Raw genomic sequence first — 17,568 nt, 5'->3', positions numbered from 1 at the left:
TAGAGATGTCGAGATAATTTGATCACTCAATAATCATGATTATTCAGGTCACAGTAAGAAATAAAAGCCCTTGCCTTGCCTTGCCTTTGCTGTAACCCGAGTCAACATTTTTTCTAAGTGGGTCGGACGGTAGGCAAATTCTTATTTTTTTTTACTTTGAAGGCAAAAAAAAAGATTAAAACTTTGCAATTTTTTGAGTCGGAGTGACCACCAGGGGTCAGGCTTCAACAGTCAATGACGGAAAATGTCTCCATCAACCCGATCAGGAGACTAAATCTCCCGATTTTAAGACATTTCAATCGACCTTTTGTACGCCGCTATCCTTTATTTTGGTAGCGAAGGCGAGCGGGGGGAACATCTCGGGGGGACAATCCCAGAATGCATTGCGTAAAACACCTTGACAGAGCCTGGCATGTCCTATGGACACAAAAATGGCGCCGACAGAGCCAAACCAACTTGTTTAAGGCAATTTGTCGTCATTACCTCGCGGTCTGTTTCGTTACAGACGCATGTGGGGGACTGACTACGCAGACGCACATGCGTTATGCAGTGCGTTATCTTTGCTATAAGGATGAAAGATAGGATAACAAGCATGATAAAAAAAATATTCAACACGGTAGTTTAGGGAAGTCCGGTCGGTGAGTCAGCGAAATGATTGAAAAATAAAAGAATTCAACGTTTTTTCAACAAAATGCTGATAAAAAATTCAGTCGGCTGGTTTCACACTGGGTCAGTCGGGTTACGGCAAACAGACATATTATTTTGCTCAGCCTAATTGTGACTTTTATTTGACTATTTCATCATGTACTCTTTAAAGTAGTTTTTTTTTTTTTATGTCGCCGTTTATATTTTAAAACTTTTTAATTCAGAAAGTTTGATTTCATAAAGCTGGTAGCACATAGTAATGGGTATTCATGTCAATAATCGTGAATGAGATTTAGTGCTTATAAACTCATCTCGAATGCATTGGGAAAGTGAGGAAAGTTAAATTTACAATGTTTTGAAAGCCTTTAAAGAGGTTAATGAACATCTTGCAAATTTCAAATCTATTTAGACAAAAATAATGCTTGCCAGTTCCCCTTTAGTACCTTAAGCTATACCCCTTTAATAATGTATATAAATATATTGTTTCAATATTTGGATTAAACACATATGGTGATGTTTTTTTAAACTTTTGTAGACAATAGTGGTGCACATGACTTACTTGATAGATATTCTTGGCCAAGGTTTGGTCTGGAATCAAAGATGGCTCCTTCAGCATGCTGTTCAGGACCGGTTTGGAGGCTGCACAAAACAACTGTGGTAAGTATTAAAAGTATTAACAAAAGATGCAGAACACAACTACATAACTTTAATCTACAGAAATAGACATATGGATATAGAGGGCAGCTTATTGAAACAAATACGAAATTTGAATATCAAGTAGGGCTGCAACTACGATCAAACTATTATTTCTCTTGTACATTCAGAACTTTTAGGCTTCTAGATAGAGAATGTTTACACATTAAGTATATCATTGATGAAAATGAGACATTTGTAATATAATATTTGGACATTTTGATTAAATAATTCCACTGTCTGTTATAAAAAGGTCTTTTTGAATGTGTTTTAGTCTTTATAGTCCAGATGATGACTATGATTATTTTCTAATAGTTGAATTGTAACGACTTGTCATTAAACACCCTGATATTGAGTATATGGCAAAAATAAAAAGAAAAGTTTCAAAAAGAGCTGATGAAATGGAAAAAGGAAAAACAAATCATGTACTGTACATTTCAAATAAGCATATTAAGTGATATGTCTACACTTTCTGATATTTACAATGGTTTAACCCATTTCTGTTAAATTGTCATATTATCACCTGATCACTGTTATAGGAATAATCCACAAAACCATCAAATATATACATTATTGTCAATTATTATGGACATAGATAAGATCTCTGAAAAAGCTCAGTACAGAATCTATGACAACGAACAAAAAAGTGATAAATCTACGCTCCCAATGGAACTGGCGCTACATTTCTATCCCTCATTGAATACAGTGGCATCTATACAGAATCTCTATAGACTAATGTTTCAGTCCATTCACTCGACGTAGTTTATCTATGTTAGCAAAGTGTACTACTCTGCATCTCTCATCTCCATTCCAGCTCCACTAAGATTATAAATCAGGCCGCGAGCCCTTGTGGATTGATTTCCTTGTACAACCTCGGCAACTAAAATCCTTAAATCATCTGTTAAAAAGGTTGGGATTAAATGGATTGTATCATTGTGTGACGAAATGGCCGCGATGAGCAATTCCTATGATATATACATGTGTTTCTGACAGCATCTCGTACAATGGAATGTTTCTATTCACATTTCAAGCATGGACGAGCCTGTATGCCAACGCTGTGTGATTATTAAGTGTACTTCTAAACTGGAAAACGGCTAAACATGCCAAATGTTTATAGTAAATCGAGTAAGTTTGTAGAAATGTTTGTACTTCTAAGCAAACAAATGTAGTAATAATGGAAAACGTGGCAGCTGTGACAATAAAGTAGAAAAAAATACTACTTTGGGATGTAATTTAAATTCCCCTGTACAAAATGATAATAGTGCAGTATGTTTTACAATTATTGGCCCTCAGACTAAACAAATGTGTAATAAATACAGTCTGCTTATGAGTCAATGCCCAATAACGGAAGGTTGAAACAGCTCCATAAGAGAAAGTAAACCATTCATTTCAATGTAGAAAAGCTGCTCGTTTCAACAACTGCAAGAGCAAACGTGCACTTTAAGAGTTACTGTACATTGTGCACTTTTAATGCTAGATAAGCGTCTGTCATATCTAATTTGTGACTTAAATTGAATTGCTGTGCTTGAAAAACACAGCATTCAACAGGAAACCGTTTAAAAAGAGGGGGAAAAGTTGTGCTTCCCATTTACTTCAATGTGTAAATGCGCAACTACAATTTTACAGTCTGGAGTTTATAAGTCAGTATACTTTAGAAGCAATATGAGTAAAATGAGACTTGACAGTGCAATATCACCACTATATACATTTCTAGAGGTAAGAGCAGTAGCGATAACAGTAGCAGTACTAGTAGTAGTAGTAGTAGTAGTAGAATTAGCCGCAGCAGCAGTAGACTTAAAAATATTCAATCAAGCCCACTGACATTGTGTATTATGTTTGTTACGTGTGCTACTGCTATGGCTATTTAAATCTCTATTTCTGGCTAGACATTCCCAAAAAGGTCTTTGTGATTTGTGAGTTCGAGTTGTCACTGTTGGAGCACATTTCCCAGGAAGTCTGCTAATCATAAAATAATCAAAATAGACTCCACAAATCTACCTAATCTCAACCATGACCGTGAATGATGTTGCTACTTTTTAAGATTTTGAGGAAGGATACGGGCCCAAAGCTCAAGAGTTTATCAGCGTGCCCTTCCTCCACTTATTTTTTTAACTGTTCTAGATAAGATAAGTACTCAAATGTACTGCACAGAATGGAACATATGTAAACAAACAGTGTGCAGACAAGAATACATTTTGAGTAAGATTACTAAAGCATTAACGCACACATTAAGTACAAATCTAGACTCTACATAACTCATCTTAAAGAACACATTCTACATTATTTGTAATGTCATTAGTCTTTCTTTAATCAAGTGCTTACCTTTGCTTTGGCATATCATGTTTTAGAACTTAAAATAGTGTATATACAGAAAGTACACATTACTACATGCTACATTCCCACATCAGGATTTGTGTTAGCGCTCCCTTTACTGGCAGCAGAGAGACTTACAAAGGGGAGGTAAACAAACCTAGCTTGCCTCAGAGATGCGAGGGCAGGCGCATAGTTGTGAGGATGTATGGATTTCAAAACCGCAGCGAAAATCTCAGAGCTCCACCTCTGACCTCTCAAAACTGGGGAAAGTGTTTTCTGAGGCTTACAATTCTTAACATAATAAATAATCCCAATTTTGGTGACAAAAAAATTTGAATTAATTTAGTCTTGTAGTTATTGTTATTGTAAACAAGTCGAAGTTGGCCTACATTGCACAGCTGTATCCTAACTGTGTTTATGACAGATTTCCAGACTTATATTTGAGTAAAATGTAGGCTACATCTTCTTCATATGAGGTGAACTGCTTTATGTCTGTGCTGTACAGAGCGTCTTTACTGCATAAACAAGTGTTCCAGCATTCTTTACAGCAGTTGACATGTTAAAGTAGGAAGTTTAAGGTTCAGTGAAAAGTTCTGGACTCCACATGTGGTCAAAGTGCTGTCGAGCAGGTCGTGTGCACATAAGCATGAATGAGACATGAGTCACCACGTGACATTAGCATGATACTGTACGTGGCTCGAATACACGTCACGTTCAGTGGACCATCAGCACGTGGCATATCATGCAGCTAATTATATGACATTCCAGTTAAAAACATTGTATTATTTTTACCAAAGCCAAACCTTAAGTTGTGATCTTTACTTCAACTTAAAGGCGGTATGGAAGATTTTTCGGCGATTTGAGAACGCAGGCAGAAGTGCGCATGCGCACTCCCCCGTGCGGACTGATACAACACACACGTGCGTTTGTTTAATATCGCATCGTTCGTCTCCCGTAGATTTCTGTCCACTTCTGCGTCAGCTCGAACTGTCTTTCTCCGTCTTCATTTTGCCCCGTACACTGAGGGAACTATATTATGATAGATCCATGCGCTTAGGCACGCGGAAACGTGGGCACGAACCACACGCGGCTGCAGGTGAGCGATAGGTGCGTTTTATGATTGATACGTGGCAGGACAAATGATTTATCCACGCCACGAGGAAAATTTGCTGAAAAAAATCGTCCATACCACCTTTAAGACACATTTGCGGTCCTTGGTATGGATGTTAAAAACATCAGTATAAGCAAATGCAACAACATTCTACTGCAGAGGTTAGAATGTGATAGAGGCCCCGCCCACAGCTGGTTTAAATCTCACCTAACAGATAGGTAACAGTTTGTTATTGTAAACCAGAGCGCCTCACCTTGTTCTAAAGTAACCTACGGTATGCCACAGGGTCAGTACTCGGTCCATTTGTATTTACTCTCTAAATGCTTCCGTTAGGTAACATTATCAGAAAGCATGGCACTTACACTATCAGATAGTGACTATCCTCTGCTTCTTCCTACTTATAAACAATATTTAATCTTTAAGTTCATATGTAGTCTGTTCAATGCTGTTCACATGTTTTTCTCTTTCTTCCACTCCCATTGAGGAGCGGTACTGTTTCAGGCACTGCTGCTCCAGTGGCGACGGCACCTTAGATGCTCATCTCATGGCCCTGACCTGTAGACCCGGATGCTCATCTCATGGCCCTGACCTGTAGACCCGGATGCTCATCTCATGGCCCTGACCTGTAGACCCGGATGCTCATCTCATGGCCCTGACCTGTAGACCCGGATGCTCATCTCATGGCCCTGACCTGTAGACCCGGATGCTCATCTCATGGCTCTGACCTGTAGACCCGGATGCTCATCTCATGGCCCTGACCTGTAGACCCGGATGCTCATCTCATGGCCCTGACCTGTAGACCCAGATGCTCATCTCATGGCCCTGACCTGTAGACCCGGATGCTCATCTCATGGCCCTGACCTGTAGACCCAGATGCTCATCTCATGGCTCTGACCTGTAGACCCAGATGCTCATCTCATGGCCCTGACCTGTAGACCCAGATGCTCATCTCATGGCCCTGACCTGTAGACCCAGATGCACATCTCATGGCCCTGACCTGTAGACCCGGATGCTCATCTCATGGCCCTGACCTGTAGACCCAGATGCTCATCTCATTGCCCTGACCTGTAGACCCAGATGCTCCTCGCCTACCTGCATGAACTCTCATATCTGAAAATGGAATTGCGTCAGTCCTGGACCATCTACAGCCAGTCTGTCCGTGGGAGTAGGATCTCTCCTTCACTGTGGTTCTCCCCAAGGTTTCTACTTTTCTCACAGGGCTTTGTAGTTTTTCCTTGCAGAGAAGGAGGGTCTAAGGACAGGGGATGCTGGGCCAGTTATCAATTTAATAAACTCCAGTGAAGATATCTTAATCTGCTTCTCTACTTCATTGTGGCCCAACGAGGCAACTGCTGTTGTAATTTTGGACATTACAAAAAAAAAAATATTTAATTGAAATTGAATGTTGGATGTCGGCCACTGCAGCAAGACAAATATCGGATATCAGCTCATCCCTAATTTCAAAACCCCCAGAAAATGTAATCCAACTAGTGTTTTTTTTCTTCCCTAAACACATTTTCCTACCACTTCCCCAGCATTTCACATACAGTATATTACCTGATCCCCACAGCCCACCCTTCTCCTCTCCCCCAGCCTGAGAGCTGCAAGGCACTGGTCCTTTTAGCTTCATTCCTCTGCTCATTTTTCTCACAGATTGCTGCCTCTACACGCAGATCCATATGCCGCGCTCCTGCTCCTGAAGAAAGACGGTTATATTTTCCCCTTGAGTTAGGACACCTCGTGACAAATGATAATGGATAATCAATAAAGGGGGAAATATGAGGCTGCAAACTTTATGAAGCCGCGAGACGTACAGCACAGCGTTGGCTTAACAAAGTCACTACTCCGCTCCTGTGCCTAATAATCTGAAGGAAAATCAAAGCGGCCGCAACCACATCAGCAATATTGGCAACTTATTCCACTGTAATGGCATTTTGATTGATTTTTCTCCCCCGTCCTAATGGTCCTTTTATAGATTTGACGCTGCTCCTGCAAAACAGTGGCGTGTTATAAAGCTCCCTCAAGGCAAGCGCCGCACATTAAGGCTCTTGTCTGGCTAACGGTCATAATTGCAGGCTGACCAACGCATTTTGGGTTCTCAAGTAGCAGTGCAATTACATGCTGGGGTTATTATTAAAACATCTTGTGGCAGGTGAGAGTTGTGTATCTTTAGACCCTTCCTCGTCTTGAAGGAGGGTCTAAGGACAGGGGACCTTGGGACATTTGTCTAAGGACACGGGATGCTGGGACATTGCCAAGTCCCTATGAACATTGTTTGATCTGTTCTCGCCCTTCGAGGAAACCACTTTTGTGATTTTGGGCGTTACAAAAATAAACTGAATTGAGTTAAGGTTGTTGTGATATGAAAACTGGGATTGTATTTGACGTAGAAATAGTCAACCTTTTTAGGTATTGCAGCAGTGTTCTGGCAGGTTTTTATCATTTTATAGATATATAGAGAGAGAGTTCGCAAAGTAAACTGTGTCTTGAGTAATGCGAGCTTGGATGCCCTACAGATTCCACAAATACTGTAAATACAGAGAAAGGATTTGTGTTATTATTGGCTGCTACCATAAGCCAAAATATTGCATCAGATTTTTTTTCTAAAGATTTAAAGATTACCTCACCCCATAAATCATCTCTTTGTACTCCATTAGTCAGCTCCTCTGTACATCATTACTAGAGTCTGACCGATAAGGGGTTTTCCATGTCCGATGCCAATACAGACGTTTTAGAATGAAGAGCGGTCAATGGCCGATAAGCTCTGCCGATATGTTGGACCGATACACAGGCCCTAATAACAAGCTCATACTAATAAGCCAATAGAGTTTTGCCAGTAAAGGCATTTTTTCAAGCCAAGTTTTAATTTTAATCACATAAAAGGCTGAAATATGGTGACTGAAGGCCTCTAGATGGACAATATTCACCTAAAGTGTATTATATTAACAATTATTGATTATTTTTGGATCTTTTGATTTAATAAAGCCGCCGTCTTTGTTATGAAAGCTCTTTTTGTTTGTGTTTTACAGTCTATTGTCCAGAGAGCAAATACGATCATCAAAATGACTATTTTAAACTGCGTATCATTTTGTATTACCAAATTGTAAGCAAAAACTCTGTAAAACTGTAAAAAGACACGTAGTTATCCACACCAATTAAAGTTTAAGGTGTGCTCCTCCTCCGCCTTCCTTGTTTTGGGTTTTGTTTTGAGCGATGGGGTTAAAAATAGCCCGTGAAAGCCGGGGGTGACCTTGACGTCGACATTGTGGAGTCTTCCAAGCCAACACGCACTGACCTGATGAAAATGGAAGGCCGACGCGCTAATAAATCAGGATGCTTTTAAAATGAGTTTAGCCTAATGCTCATTCATCACCGGCCGTAATGCCATTTGCCAGGCCCCGGGATCCACAAACAGAGCAGTAAATAACAACAAGCGTCTTCTCCGGCTTCCCTCCTCCTCCACGCCACACCCAACCAGCCTTCTACATCAGCATACATTTATTAAAGACGCCCCCGCCTACCTGCTTTCTCCCTCACACTGCAAAAAATGATCATCTGGCTCTGGTTGAAAGGACTTTAATCCCAACCTTTTTATCTAGGTTTGAGTAGTCGTGACGAGGTCGGATTGAATTGTTTAAAATGACGTACGATATGTCAAAGGTGCACTACGTCTGCAACCTGTTTGTCGCCACGGAGACGTTATATCTACTGGGGAACATTTCAGGCACAACGATGTCTTTGTTATTCAGTTAATTGATCATTTTGAATATTTAGGTCACAATATAATGGTAATAATAATAATAGTGAGAATCGTAGGCAGTAATTTCAGTTGAATTTATAGTCCAAAAATTCAACATAAACTACATAAAAAGTACTTTATATCGGGCTGTTTATGTGACAATAACATGACTTTCATAAAACTAGTGAGGAATGATAAAAAAAAAAAAAGCACATTAAGGATTTCTCTGTTGCTTGGTCGTGGAATTGTAATGTTTCTTCTCACAATAATCGGGAGAGTTTAATTTGATATTGTGACATCCCTATTCCCCACTAAAGCATTAAACTTACCCTTCTTCGTGGAGACAACTGGTGACAGGTCAGGTTTGTGCTTTTTCTTTTTTGCAATAGCACCCGAAACAAAATTGAATTCAATGCATGACAGAAACCTTTAATGTCAAAGGCAAAGCAAGAGAGTCATATGTAACCAGAAAAAGTTACTTTTTGCACCTATAACTTGTTCCATAAAGTAACAAATAACAACATAACACATTTACTACGGCAATGAGCTATGTGCATTTTTCTAGAGGTGGGCAAGCTATCGATAATGTGGTAAATGTTCTTTTGAAGATATGCAACGTTTGAATATTGAGTATATTGTTGGGAGTAAAAACGCTACAAAAGAGTTGATTAATGTATTAATTTAATACAGATTTAATTTTATATGGCCCGGATATTTGCAATTTTGGGCATTTTTACACATATAATGCCTTATTTTAAAATGAAAGCATTACAATAAATACTTCTAATAAATATTTGTCTTACATTGATGTGAATAAATTACAGGTGACATTTCAAATTGATATCTCTCATTTTTGTATTTTTTCCTGTTCACGTATAGTCGCTCACTTTAAATTAATATTAATATGCCGCCTCCGATGTTCAAGTAATTTTATCTAATGCAGACGTTCTTATTTTTGCAGTGTACATGGGTGCTTCCTCCATGACACCCTCCTCTCCCTCTCTCTCCTCCTTTTCTCACTGGATGCACACTGCACTATTGTCTTCTTAAAGCAAGCCCTCATAAAAATAAAAAAAACAAGCCAGGCATTAATGTTGCAGGAAGAACAAAGCCCCAGGCAGCGTCGCGACTTTGCACCTTGTAAACATTTGCCAAATTTACTGTAATTGTCCCGGCTTGGTATAAATTCAGACTATCACAGGGCGTAAAGAACAGAGGAGACAAAAAGAAGAAGAAGGGGGAAAAAAGAAAGAAAATAAGGAAGAGGAAGAATAATAAATGTGCGCCGCCTCCGCTGGGGATTCGCTCGGAGAAAGAGGCGAGTGTAAACAAGTCGCTTTTCAAAAAAAAAACAAAGCTATAGAACGAGGTGGCGTCGTCCGTGCAGCCTTGATTTTTTTTATTGTCTCATTTGTAAGCACTATATTCGGAGAGGGTGAGGAAAAACATACGCGCAGCTCGTTATGTGAAGACACTGGTAGTGGGAGGACTGTAATAAAGAGTAATGGATGACAAATGTTATTGGGCCTGACACTGATGAGCTCCAATGCTCATCTGCTCTCACAGGGGAGGACAAGCTCGCACCCATTTCTAGACACATTGCAACACAAGACATATTTAAACTATACTTACAGATATTGCTTTAACAATATTTTTTTTTAAACAGCATGTACCGACAGGTTTAATATTTGGAGAAAAAAAGTGTTTAGGATCCAGATAAGGGCCAGTTGGATTACTTAAGTTGTAATTGGACAAGCTGTATCATTTATAAAGTGAACACTTTAATTAGCCTGAATAAAGTGTGAACAAAGACTTCATATTACACAAAGAGTTTAGTAGTTACAAAGCCTAAATCAGTGTTAATAAATTAAGGCCTCTGGGTTAGACGTATTAAGGTTAAAATGTACTTAATTACGTAGTTATAATATTAAGCCTGAATGAGTCTTAATAAACCATTTATTCATTATGAATTAAGGCTTTATTAAGTGTTTTGGTGTGTGTTACCAAATAAGCAATCATTCTGAACAATGTTATGAACAATTCTCAACTCAATGTGTAAGAGAAGAGAAGTTATGTTTTTATATATATATGTAATCAGTAAATCAGGTATTTTATTATTTGTCAAACTGTAAATATATTTTTTTAAAAGTTATTTCTGGTCCTGTCTGGCTCCGTTTTTTGTGTGCATGTCTTGGTTTCACTATTTAATAATAATAATAATACTAATGATTTTCTCGCAATGTGTATATTCACTCAACTTACACATTTAGGGGTACATTATACAGTCCTGGATGAGCCCATTTTATAATCTAATATCAAGACTGAAATGATAAGAAAAAATAAAGATAATAAGTAAAAACATATCTATGTTTTTTCACCTTGCTTTAACTTTCCTTTTTCGCTCGTCTCATTTGTAGCATCAAAAAGGGTGAAAAAGCCATTATCTCTAAAACCGAAAAATGTCGCGAAAGAAAGAAAAAAAACCTCATTACAGCACTACATTTGTAGAGGGAGGATCGTAATAAAGAATAACGGATGCAGACCGTTATTGCTCCCGACACTGACGAGCTCCCGTGCAAGTTTGTTTATTAATTAAAAACTAAAAAAAAACACAACAAAAATCCACTGGGGTGTGTGGGTGTGTGCGCCGGGGAAAAATATAGAAGATAGAAGGGGGGGACTGTCTTCTTCTGTCCCCCCCCAGCGCCCCCGCTCCCTCCTCTCTCCCCCCCTTTTACTCGCGAGGCATTGGGCCGTGGAGGCGAGCTCGTTCATCAAACTTCATGGAGCAAGAGGAGAGACGGGCCCTGATAATGCGCGGCGCTAAAGCTGATTTTCCATGATGAATCTCGGAGCATATAAATTGGCTAATATCTGAAAACATTTACAGATACTACAGGAATTGACTACTTGTGGGACATGATGGATGGGGCCCTCTGACGCCAGCCGACAGCTCCGCAAATCTCGCCGGCCGCCTCCAGCTCCTCTCATTTGATTTTCCAATTTACTCCGTTTAAATTTATCCTCCTGTACTGGGGGGAAAACACATGGGAAGATGAGTGAGGACGAGACAAGAGGTGTGGGCTATATTTAAACCTGATGTTGTTTACGGTGTCCAAACCCATTTTGTTGAGGTCACAAAATATTCTAACCAATATTTTCACATTGAGCTAGATCCCATGATTGTAAATGATATTATGAAACGCAATTGAACAAAAATTATAGGAGTTCTTAATTAGCGAAAACGAGCAATGGTGTTTAATTTTTACATATGTTGCATTATCCTCAAAATATATTAACAAAAATAACTTAATAAAATTGACAATTGTATAAAAAAATATATTTAAGTTTAGGGAACAAGCGGTAGAAAATGGATGGATGGATAGCCACTTCTATTGAAATAGCCATGCTGCTAATTTCATTGTTCAAAGTACTTCACTCCTCACTTCTGCCAGCAGAGGGCGTCAGACATCTTAATTTGAAAGCATTTAGATACATATTTTTTTCACATTTTTTTCTATACACATACATTACGTTTACATCAACCCTGCTCAATTATAGAAAACATTATTAATCACAACTTTAAATCACAAAAGTTTTTCACAGCACGTGCAAACCACATTTTCTTATTTATCAATTCTCATTTTTTTGTATTACTGGGTATAATAATAGGAACTAATCTAATAACTGGAAAGTTTTGTTCAAAAAAATACATCTCTTACCAAATATCACCTTCTACTATTTTTCATTAGTGCAGGAAGCGCATCTTTTCCTGGTCCATTTGTTCAAAATTCGGGCACTTTCCCCAAAAGTATTTGAAAAAGTGAGATAACATCTGCTGTTTAATGCTATATCCATGAGTTTTATGGAGCGTTCCAGGAGGTCGCTTATTTCCCACTTGAACGTTACGAGTTACGACTTCAGAATGTTCCAGCTGAATGAACTCGGACGTAAAGCTAATGCTAAACCGTTGAATAAAGAAATGTAAATGTTTCATGAGCGTCCTGAACGAAGTCCGTAAACATTTAATACAAGTTAAATCCAACAATATCCTGACAGATTACTATTGTTGTGATATGTCATAGTTCATCTTGTATGTGAAGCCCCAGAGTCAACAAGAAATACCAGTTTTTCAAGTTAAAAAAATTAGGCCTGCTACAATTCAAAACAAAGCATGTCCTCAAAATGGCGCCTCGAACCAGAACCTGCCGCCCGTGAATAGTCACGGCGCTCGGGTTACAAGGCAGCGGCCGTATAAACCAGACTAGGACCTGAAAAAAAGGCTGAATCGCTGCCTTTGATTCCACCATCTAACCTTTCCATACTGCTGTGTAGGTGCTATTTGATTATATGAAGCCCTATCTCGTGTGTGTGCGGGCGTGTGCGAGAGGGGCCCGCGGTTGGTTGCAGTCCCAGCGGAGGAGGAGGAGGAGGTTACTGGGGTAGAACTGATGGCACGTCTACCCGATTCTCCCTGATAGCCGGCGAGATGAGCCTCTGCGCCTCCGCCGGTGTGTGTCTGTGTGTGTGTGTGTGTGTGTGTGTGTGTGCGGGGCCGTAATAGCAGATCTGTGGAGAAGACGCTGCCATCCAGAGCGCTTCGAAAACCCCGGGTCAGGCCATTAGACTGTGGCAGGAGCTGACTGGGGAGAGGAGTAATTAGTATACTTGTCAAGTGAAGTGCCACGCTGTTGCTTAGACCTCCCTTTCCCCGCGCCCACCCTAAACCCTAGCTAATAACGTGCCCTAGTGCTCATTATGTGAGGAAGAAGCCTTTGTATACACACTAGACTAGAGGAGCACTTGGGAGGCGAGGGGAAGAGAGGCGACGCGTTCAAGAGCGAGAACAAAGGCGGAATTTCCACTTCAGATCGAAAAGGCTGTCAAGGTACAAAGAGAGGTTTAAGTACAGTCATAATAACGGCTAAGTGATGACAAAATAACAGAAGGGGTGGGATTGTGCGTCTGGTCGTGTCAAGTTGGAGAAAATAACTCGACTGGAAACAAATACATAAACAAGATTTCGAAAAAAGCTATACGAGAATGCCACAGTCATTCTGGCGCAACAAGCTACATCTGGAAAGGCCAGTGTGAATAAAATGAAGCGTTTCTATTATTTGTCTTGTGTTTTGATGCGTGATGTTTTAACCTTTAAGCAGTGGAGGAAGTAGTACTCCATTTTGTAACATAAGCCAAAGTAACTCACAAATTACAACATATTTATTGAGCTTTTAACCTTGTTGCAACAGTGTTTCCACATCATTAGTTTACCAAAGTTGTGTTCTGACTCCTGCATGTTTGAGTTAATCCTGTTTGTTCTGCAACTGAGGCTCCAGTGCACAGAAAATTCCTCTTTTCACCTACCCCCTATCCCCGCCCACATCAAGTACTTAAAAATTAAGATTTTGGTGACATATGTAGAGTTCTAAAATGTCATGCAGCCAACTTTCAACAATAAAACATAAATGACAATCTGCTGCTTGTTACAGTGAATTGTTGATGAGAAGAGGCGGGGCTTATCACTTCTGCAGTTCAGAACAGGAAGTCAATGAACCTGTTTCTGTTACTAAGCTGTTTTAGATAAATTCTGTGAATAAAATATAAAATAATGATCTACTTATGTCATTCGTGAAGCACCTTTTCTCCTTTGAGTAAAAGTTTTGATGTACTCCTTTAAAACTGTACTTTTAGTAGTATTTCACAGATTGAGAAGCACTGAAGTGTTGATTCAGTGCTAATATTTGGTCAACAATATATCTTATTTTTGTTAGCTCAAAGCTGGGACTTGAACTCAAAACCTTTACACAGAATGTCACCATAAAACATGCTCAAAAACCTCAAAAGAAAAAGTACCGTATTTTCCAAACTATAAGTCGCACTGGAGTATAAGTCGCACCAGCCAAAAAAAGTATAAGTATATAAGTATAAATCCAAGTATAAGTCGCACCCCGGCTAAAACTATGAAAAAAGGTGCGACATATACTCTGGAAAATACACTACTTTTTACTTTTCAGAACAGTTAAAAAATATAATAAAGAAGAAAGTAGAAATACTTTCTCTCAAATATAGTGAAGTAAAAAGTATCCACTGTAAAATATACTTGCGCAACATTTTGAATATGTGAACTTATAATGCAGTACTTTTGATCTTTGTTACTTTCCAACGCCGTCTTTAACACAGGTAACTTAAATAACAACTTCTTTAGGTGCGCTGTCCGCCACTTGCTCGTCTCCATGGTGATGTTATTGTGTTGCCTGTTGCATAGTGCACCTTCAAAATGAAAATATAAACTTAAGAGCGTTAAGTAGGCTAACTTACTCTGAGACAAGCAGAATAAGTGCAAGTCGAGATCTTCAGTTATCTACAAACGTTATCTGCCGTACAGACAAAGCATGAATTATGTCAGCGATATGGTATTCTCCAAGAGTTAACATCAAAAGGAAGGAAAGTGGAGGAATGCGACAATAAATCTCAGAGAATCTCATAGTTACAAAACACGGAGCGGCAATCCAATCGGGGCAGGGCCTTGGGAAAACGGAAAAGGTCAAATAGCAGCAGAATTGCCTACACACACAAAAAGCTATATCTAAATCTAGAGACGCATCCAGTCCTGCCAAAGGGAGGCTCTAGGAAGAAAGATGGACGAGTGATAGCAGAACAGTGACACAATGGAGGGAATGAAGGCTTTATAAGAGGTGTAACCGTTTAAGGCCTCAATGATACCTCACTATATCATGTTTAACTCATCAGAAGTGTGAGAGTAGAAATATGAATGGTCGTGATAACCGAATCATAAAGACTTGCAATTATTTGACAAGCTGCACAGTCTCACTAATGTTATCAAACCTGTAAAACCTATAAAACCTCTACAAATAAGTTATGAAATGCAAGCGTCCGATCATCAGAATGGGTTTGATGAAGGTGTATGGACCATAGACCTTTAGAAACACAAACTTTCTCTGCCTGTTGCTACGACTCGATCACTTGACCGATGCTAACCGGAGTTACGTTAATCAAACAGTCCATCACACACAATTCATGACATTTATTTAATTTATGTGGTCAACTCACCAATAACAAAAAGAGAATGGTTTGCCGTCACTAAATTCTTAACTCCCAACTTTTGTTTGTTTGTTTTTAAGACAAAGCAGATCGTTTTTACCTTGACATGATGAATTTCTGTAATGGAATCTCAACTTAGCCTTAGCTAGCCTTTTAGCTAGCTCAGTTAGCTCAGCACTCAACAATAACTTTTGATGAGGCTTTGACTTAAATGTGGTCGATGGGTTTGTACCGGCCCAAACTCTCTAGATTGTACTGTGCATAAAATGCGTTTTTCTGCGGGCTAATGCTAAAGCTATAGGAAAACATACAGGGCTAGCATCAACATCAAACATCGTGTCCAAGTGTTTCCTTAGTTACAAACAGTGCAACTCAAAGTGTGTTCGGATGTAAACAAAAATGTAAAAAAGAGGTTAGTTATATTGTTAAGCTCTCAAACAAGTGTCAAATAAAGGGCTGCGTGTTTTGGAGTCTGCTGCTGCGACCTTACCCGTGTCCACTAGACAAAGCCCATTATAGACGCTGATTTCATATTCAATACGTGATAAACGCGCTTTGACTCCATTGATTTATTTACACCCCCCCCCCCCCATCCGATAAGACTTCCATTCTGCTTGACTGATTCCCTCTCCGATACCGCCACACGCCAGCCGGAGGTGGGGAGATCACTCGCAATCGGCTCTTTGGCGTTGTTGGCGGGGCCAGCTTGTGAGACGAAAACAAAACAAGGAAGGCGCAGGGAAAACAATTTAAAACTGCCTATCGATCCAGCGCTAGTGATTGTACATATATTCCTGCTTCCCAACGGGCCCATTCCAATGTCTCTTAAATGTAGAGGGAAGGTAGAGGGGAAATAAATAAAAAAAAGAACAGTCGGCAAAGGCGATCCACTCAGCCAGTTGGGGGTAATGTCCCTTATATAGAAGTCTATTGATCTTTGCACAGCGACTGCCTTGCCCTTCTCTCCAGAGTACGACAAAGTAACACAAATACACACAGCCGCGCACACAGGAGCGCGGTGGGGGCCAGTTGTGTGCTAGCGCGGGGGGTCATGACGGATACGGCTGCCAATAGCGCTGGACCAACCTGTTAGCTAATTGCCGGCAAAGACAATTATCCTTGCATTGTTTCATAATGGAAAGGCATTACTCCGGTCTAATATACGCAGAGGGAGAGCGTGATTTGACCGTGCGCATCGTGTGGGCAACCATTTATCTGGAGAAGGCCAAGTGGGTCATGGGGAGATGCAGAAGAGAAGGCGAAACACTAGTCGCACACAGAGACACATGCCATGGAAGTCTAGTATGTTTTACACCAGAACTTATTAAGCAATATTCACTTTGAAGAGCTTTAACTGTGTTATACTTGATTTTCTTTACCTACTCAAATTGGCATATAGAGTCATTCATGCAATTTTATGCAAACTTAATTTCCCCTACCCCCCAGACACGCCCTTCTATTCTGGACTTACTTCTTTCAACATCTTCTATTCTTTTGTTCATTTAAAAACTCAGTACGTAACAAAAATATATATTAACTAACTACTAACAACACTGTTTCCATGTGACTAGCACTCTCGCCTCACAGCAAGGTCACAGGTTTGGCTCCCGGGCCTTTCTGTGTGGAGTTCGCCTGGTCCTCCCCATGTCTGGGTGGGTTTTCCTATGGGCTCTGGTTTCCCCATCAGCCCAAAAACATACAATCCAGAAATATCACATGATCGTAGGTGAAAAAAGAGCATCACAGTATCCACATGATGCTAACCGATAGACATGTGGTAGTAAAGTTTAAGCACTGAAAGGATCAAAAAGAGTCCGATGAAGGTGTATATAATCCTGGTTATATATACTTTTGTGGAGAGGTGAAATAGACGATGACTGAATCGAAAGTATGTATTTATGAGCTAAATGCAAATATATGGTTTAAAGGACCCTGCGACGAGTTGGCCACTGTCCAGGGTGTACCCCGCCTAAGGCCCGAAGTCACTGGGATAGGCTCCAGTCAC

At 39.9% G+C, this 17,568-nt stretch overlaps 1 protein-coding gene across 1 annotated transcript in view; it reads right to left on the bottom strand.

Moving 5' to 3' along the window:
* The window catches only part of cdin1 (CDAN1 interacting nuclease 1), a 164,988-nt gene that overhangs the window by 98,103 nt on the left and 49,317 nt on the right, over positions 1–17,568 (bottom strand). Inside the window, exon 6 of the mRNA XM_072457833.1 lies at positions 1,205–1,284. Coding sequence (XP_072313934.1) covers positions 1,205–1,284 — 80 coding nt within the window. The remainder of the gene's footprint in view (positions 1–1,204; positions 1,285–17,568) is intronic.

Source organism: Eucyclogobius newberryi, unplaced genomic scaffold (genome assembly GCF_026437365.1).
Source record: "Eucyclogobius newberryi isolate DKJ021-1_F unplaced genomic scaffold, fEucNew1.0.hap1 SCAF_21, whole genome shotgun sequence".
Taxonomy (NCBI): domain Eukaryota; kingdom Metazoa; phylum Chordata; class Actinopteri; order Gobiiformes; family Gobiidae; genus Eucyclogobius; species Eucyclogobius newberryi.
Note: the sequence above shows the minus strand (reverse complement) of the source record. Positions and strands in the feature narration are given on the sequence as shown.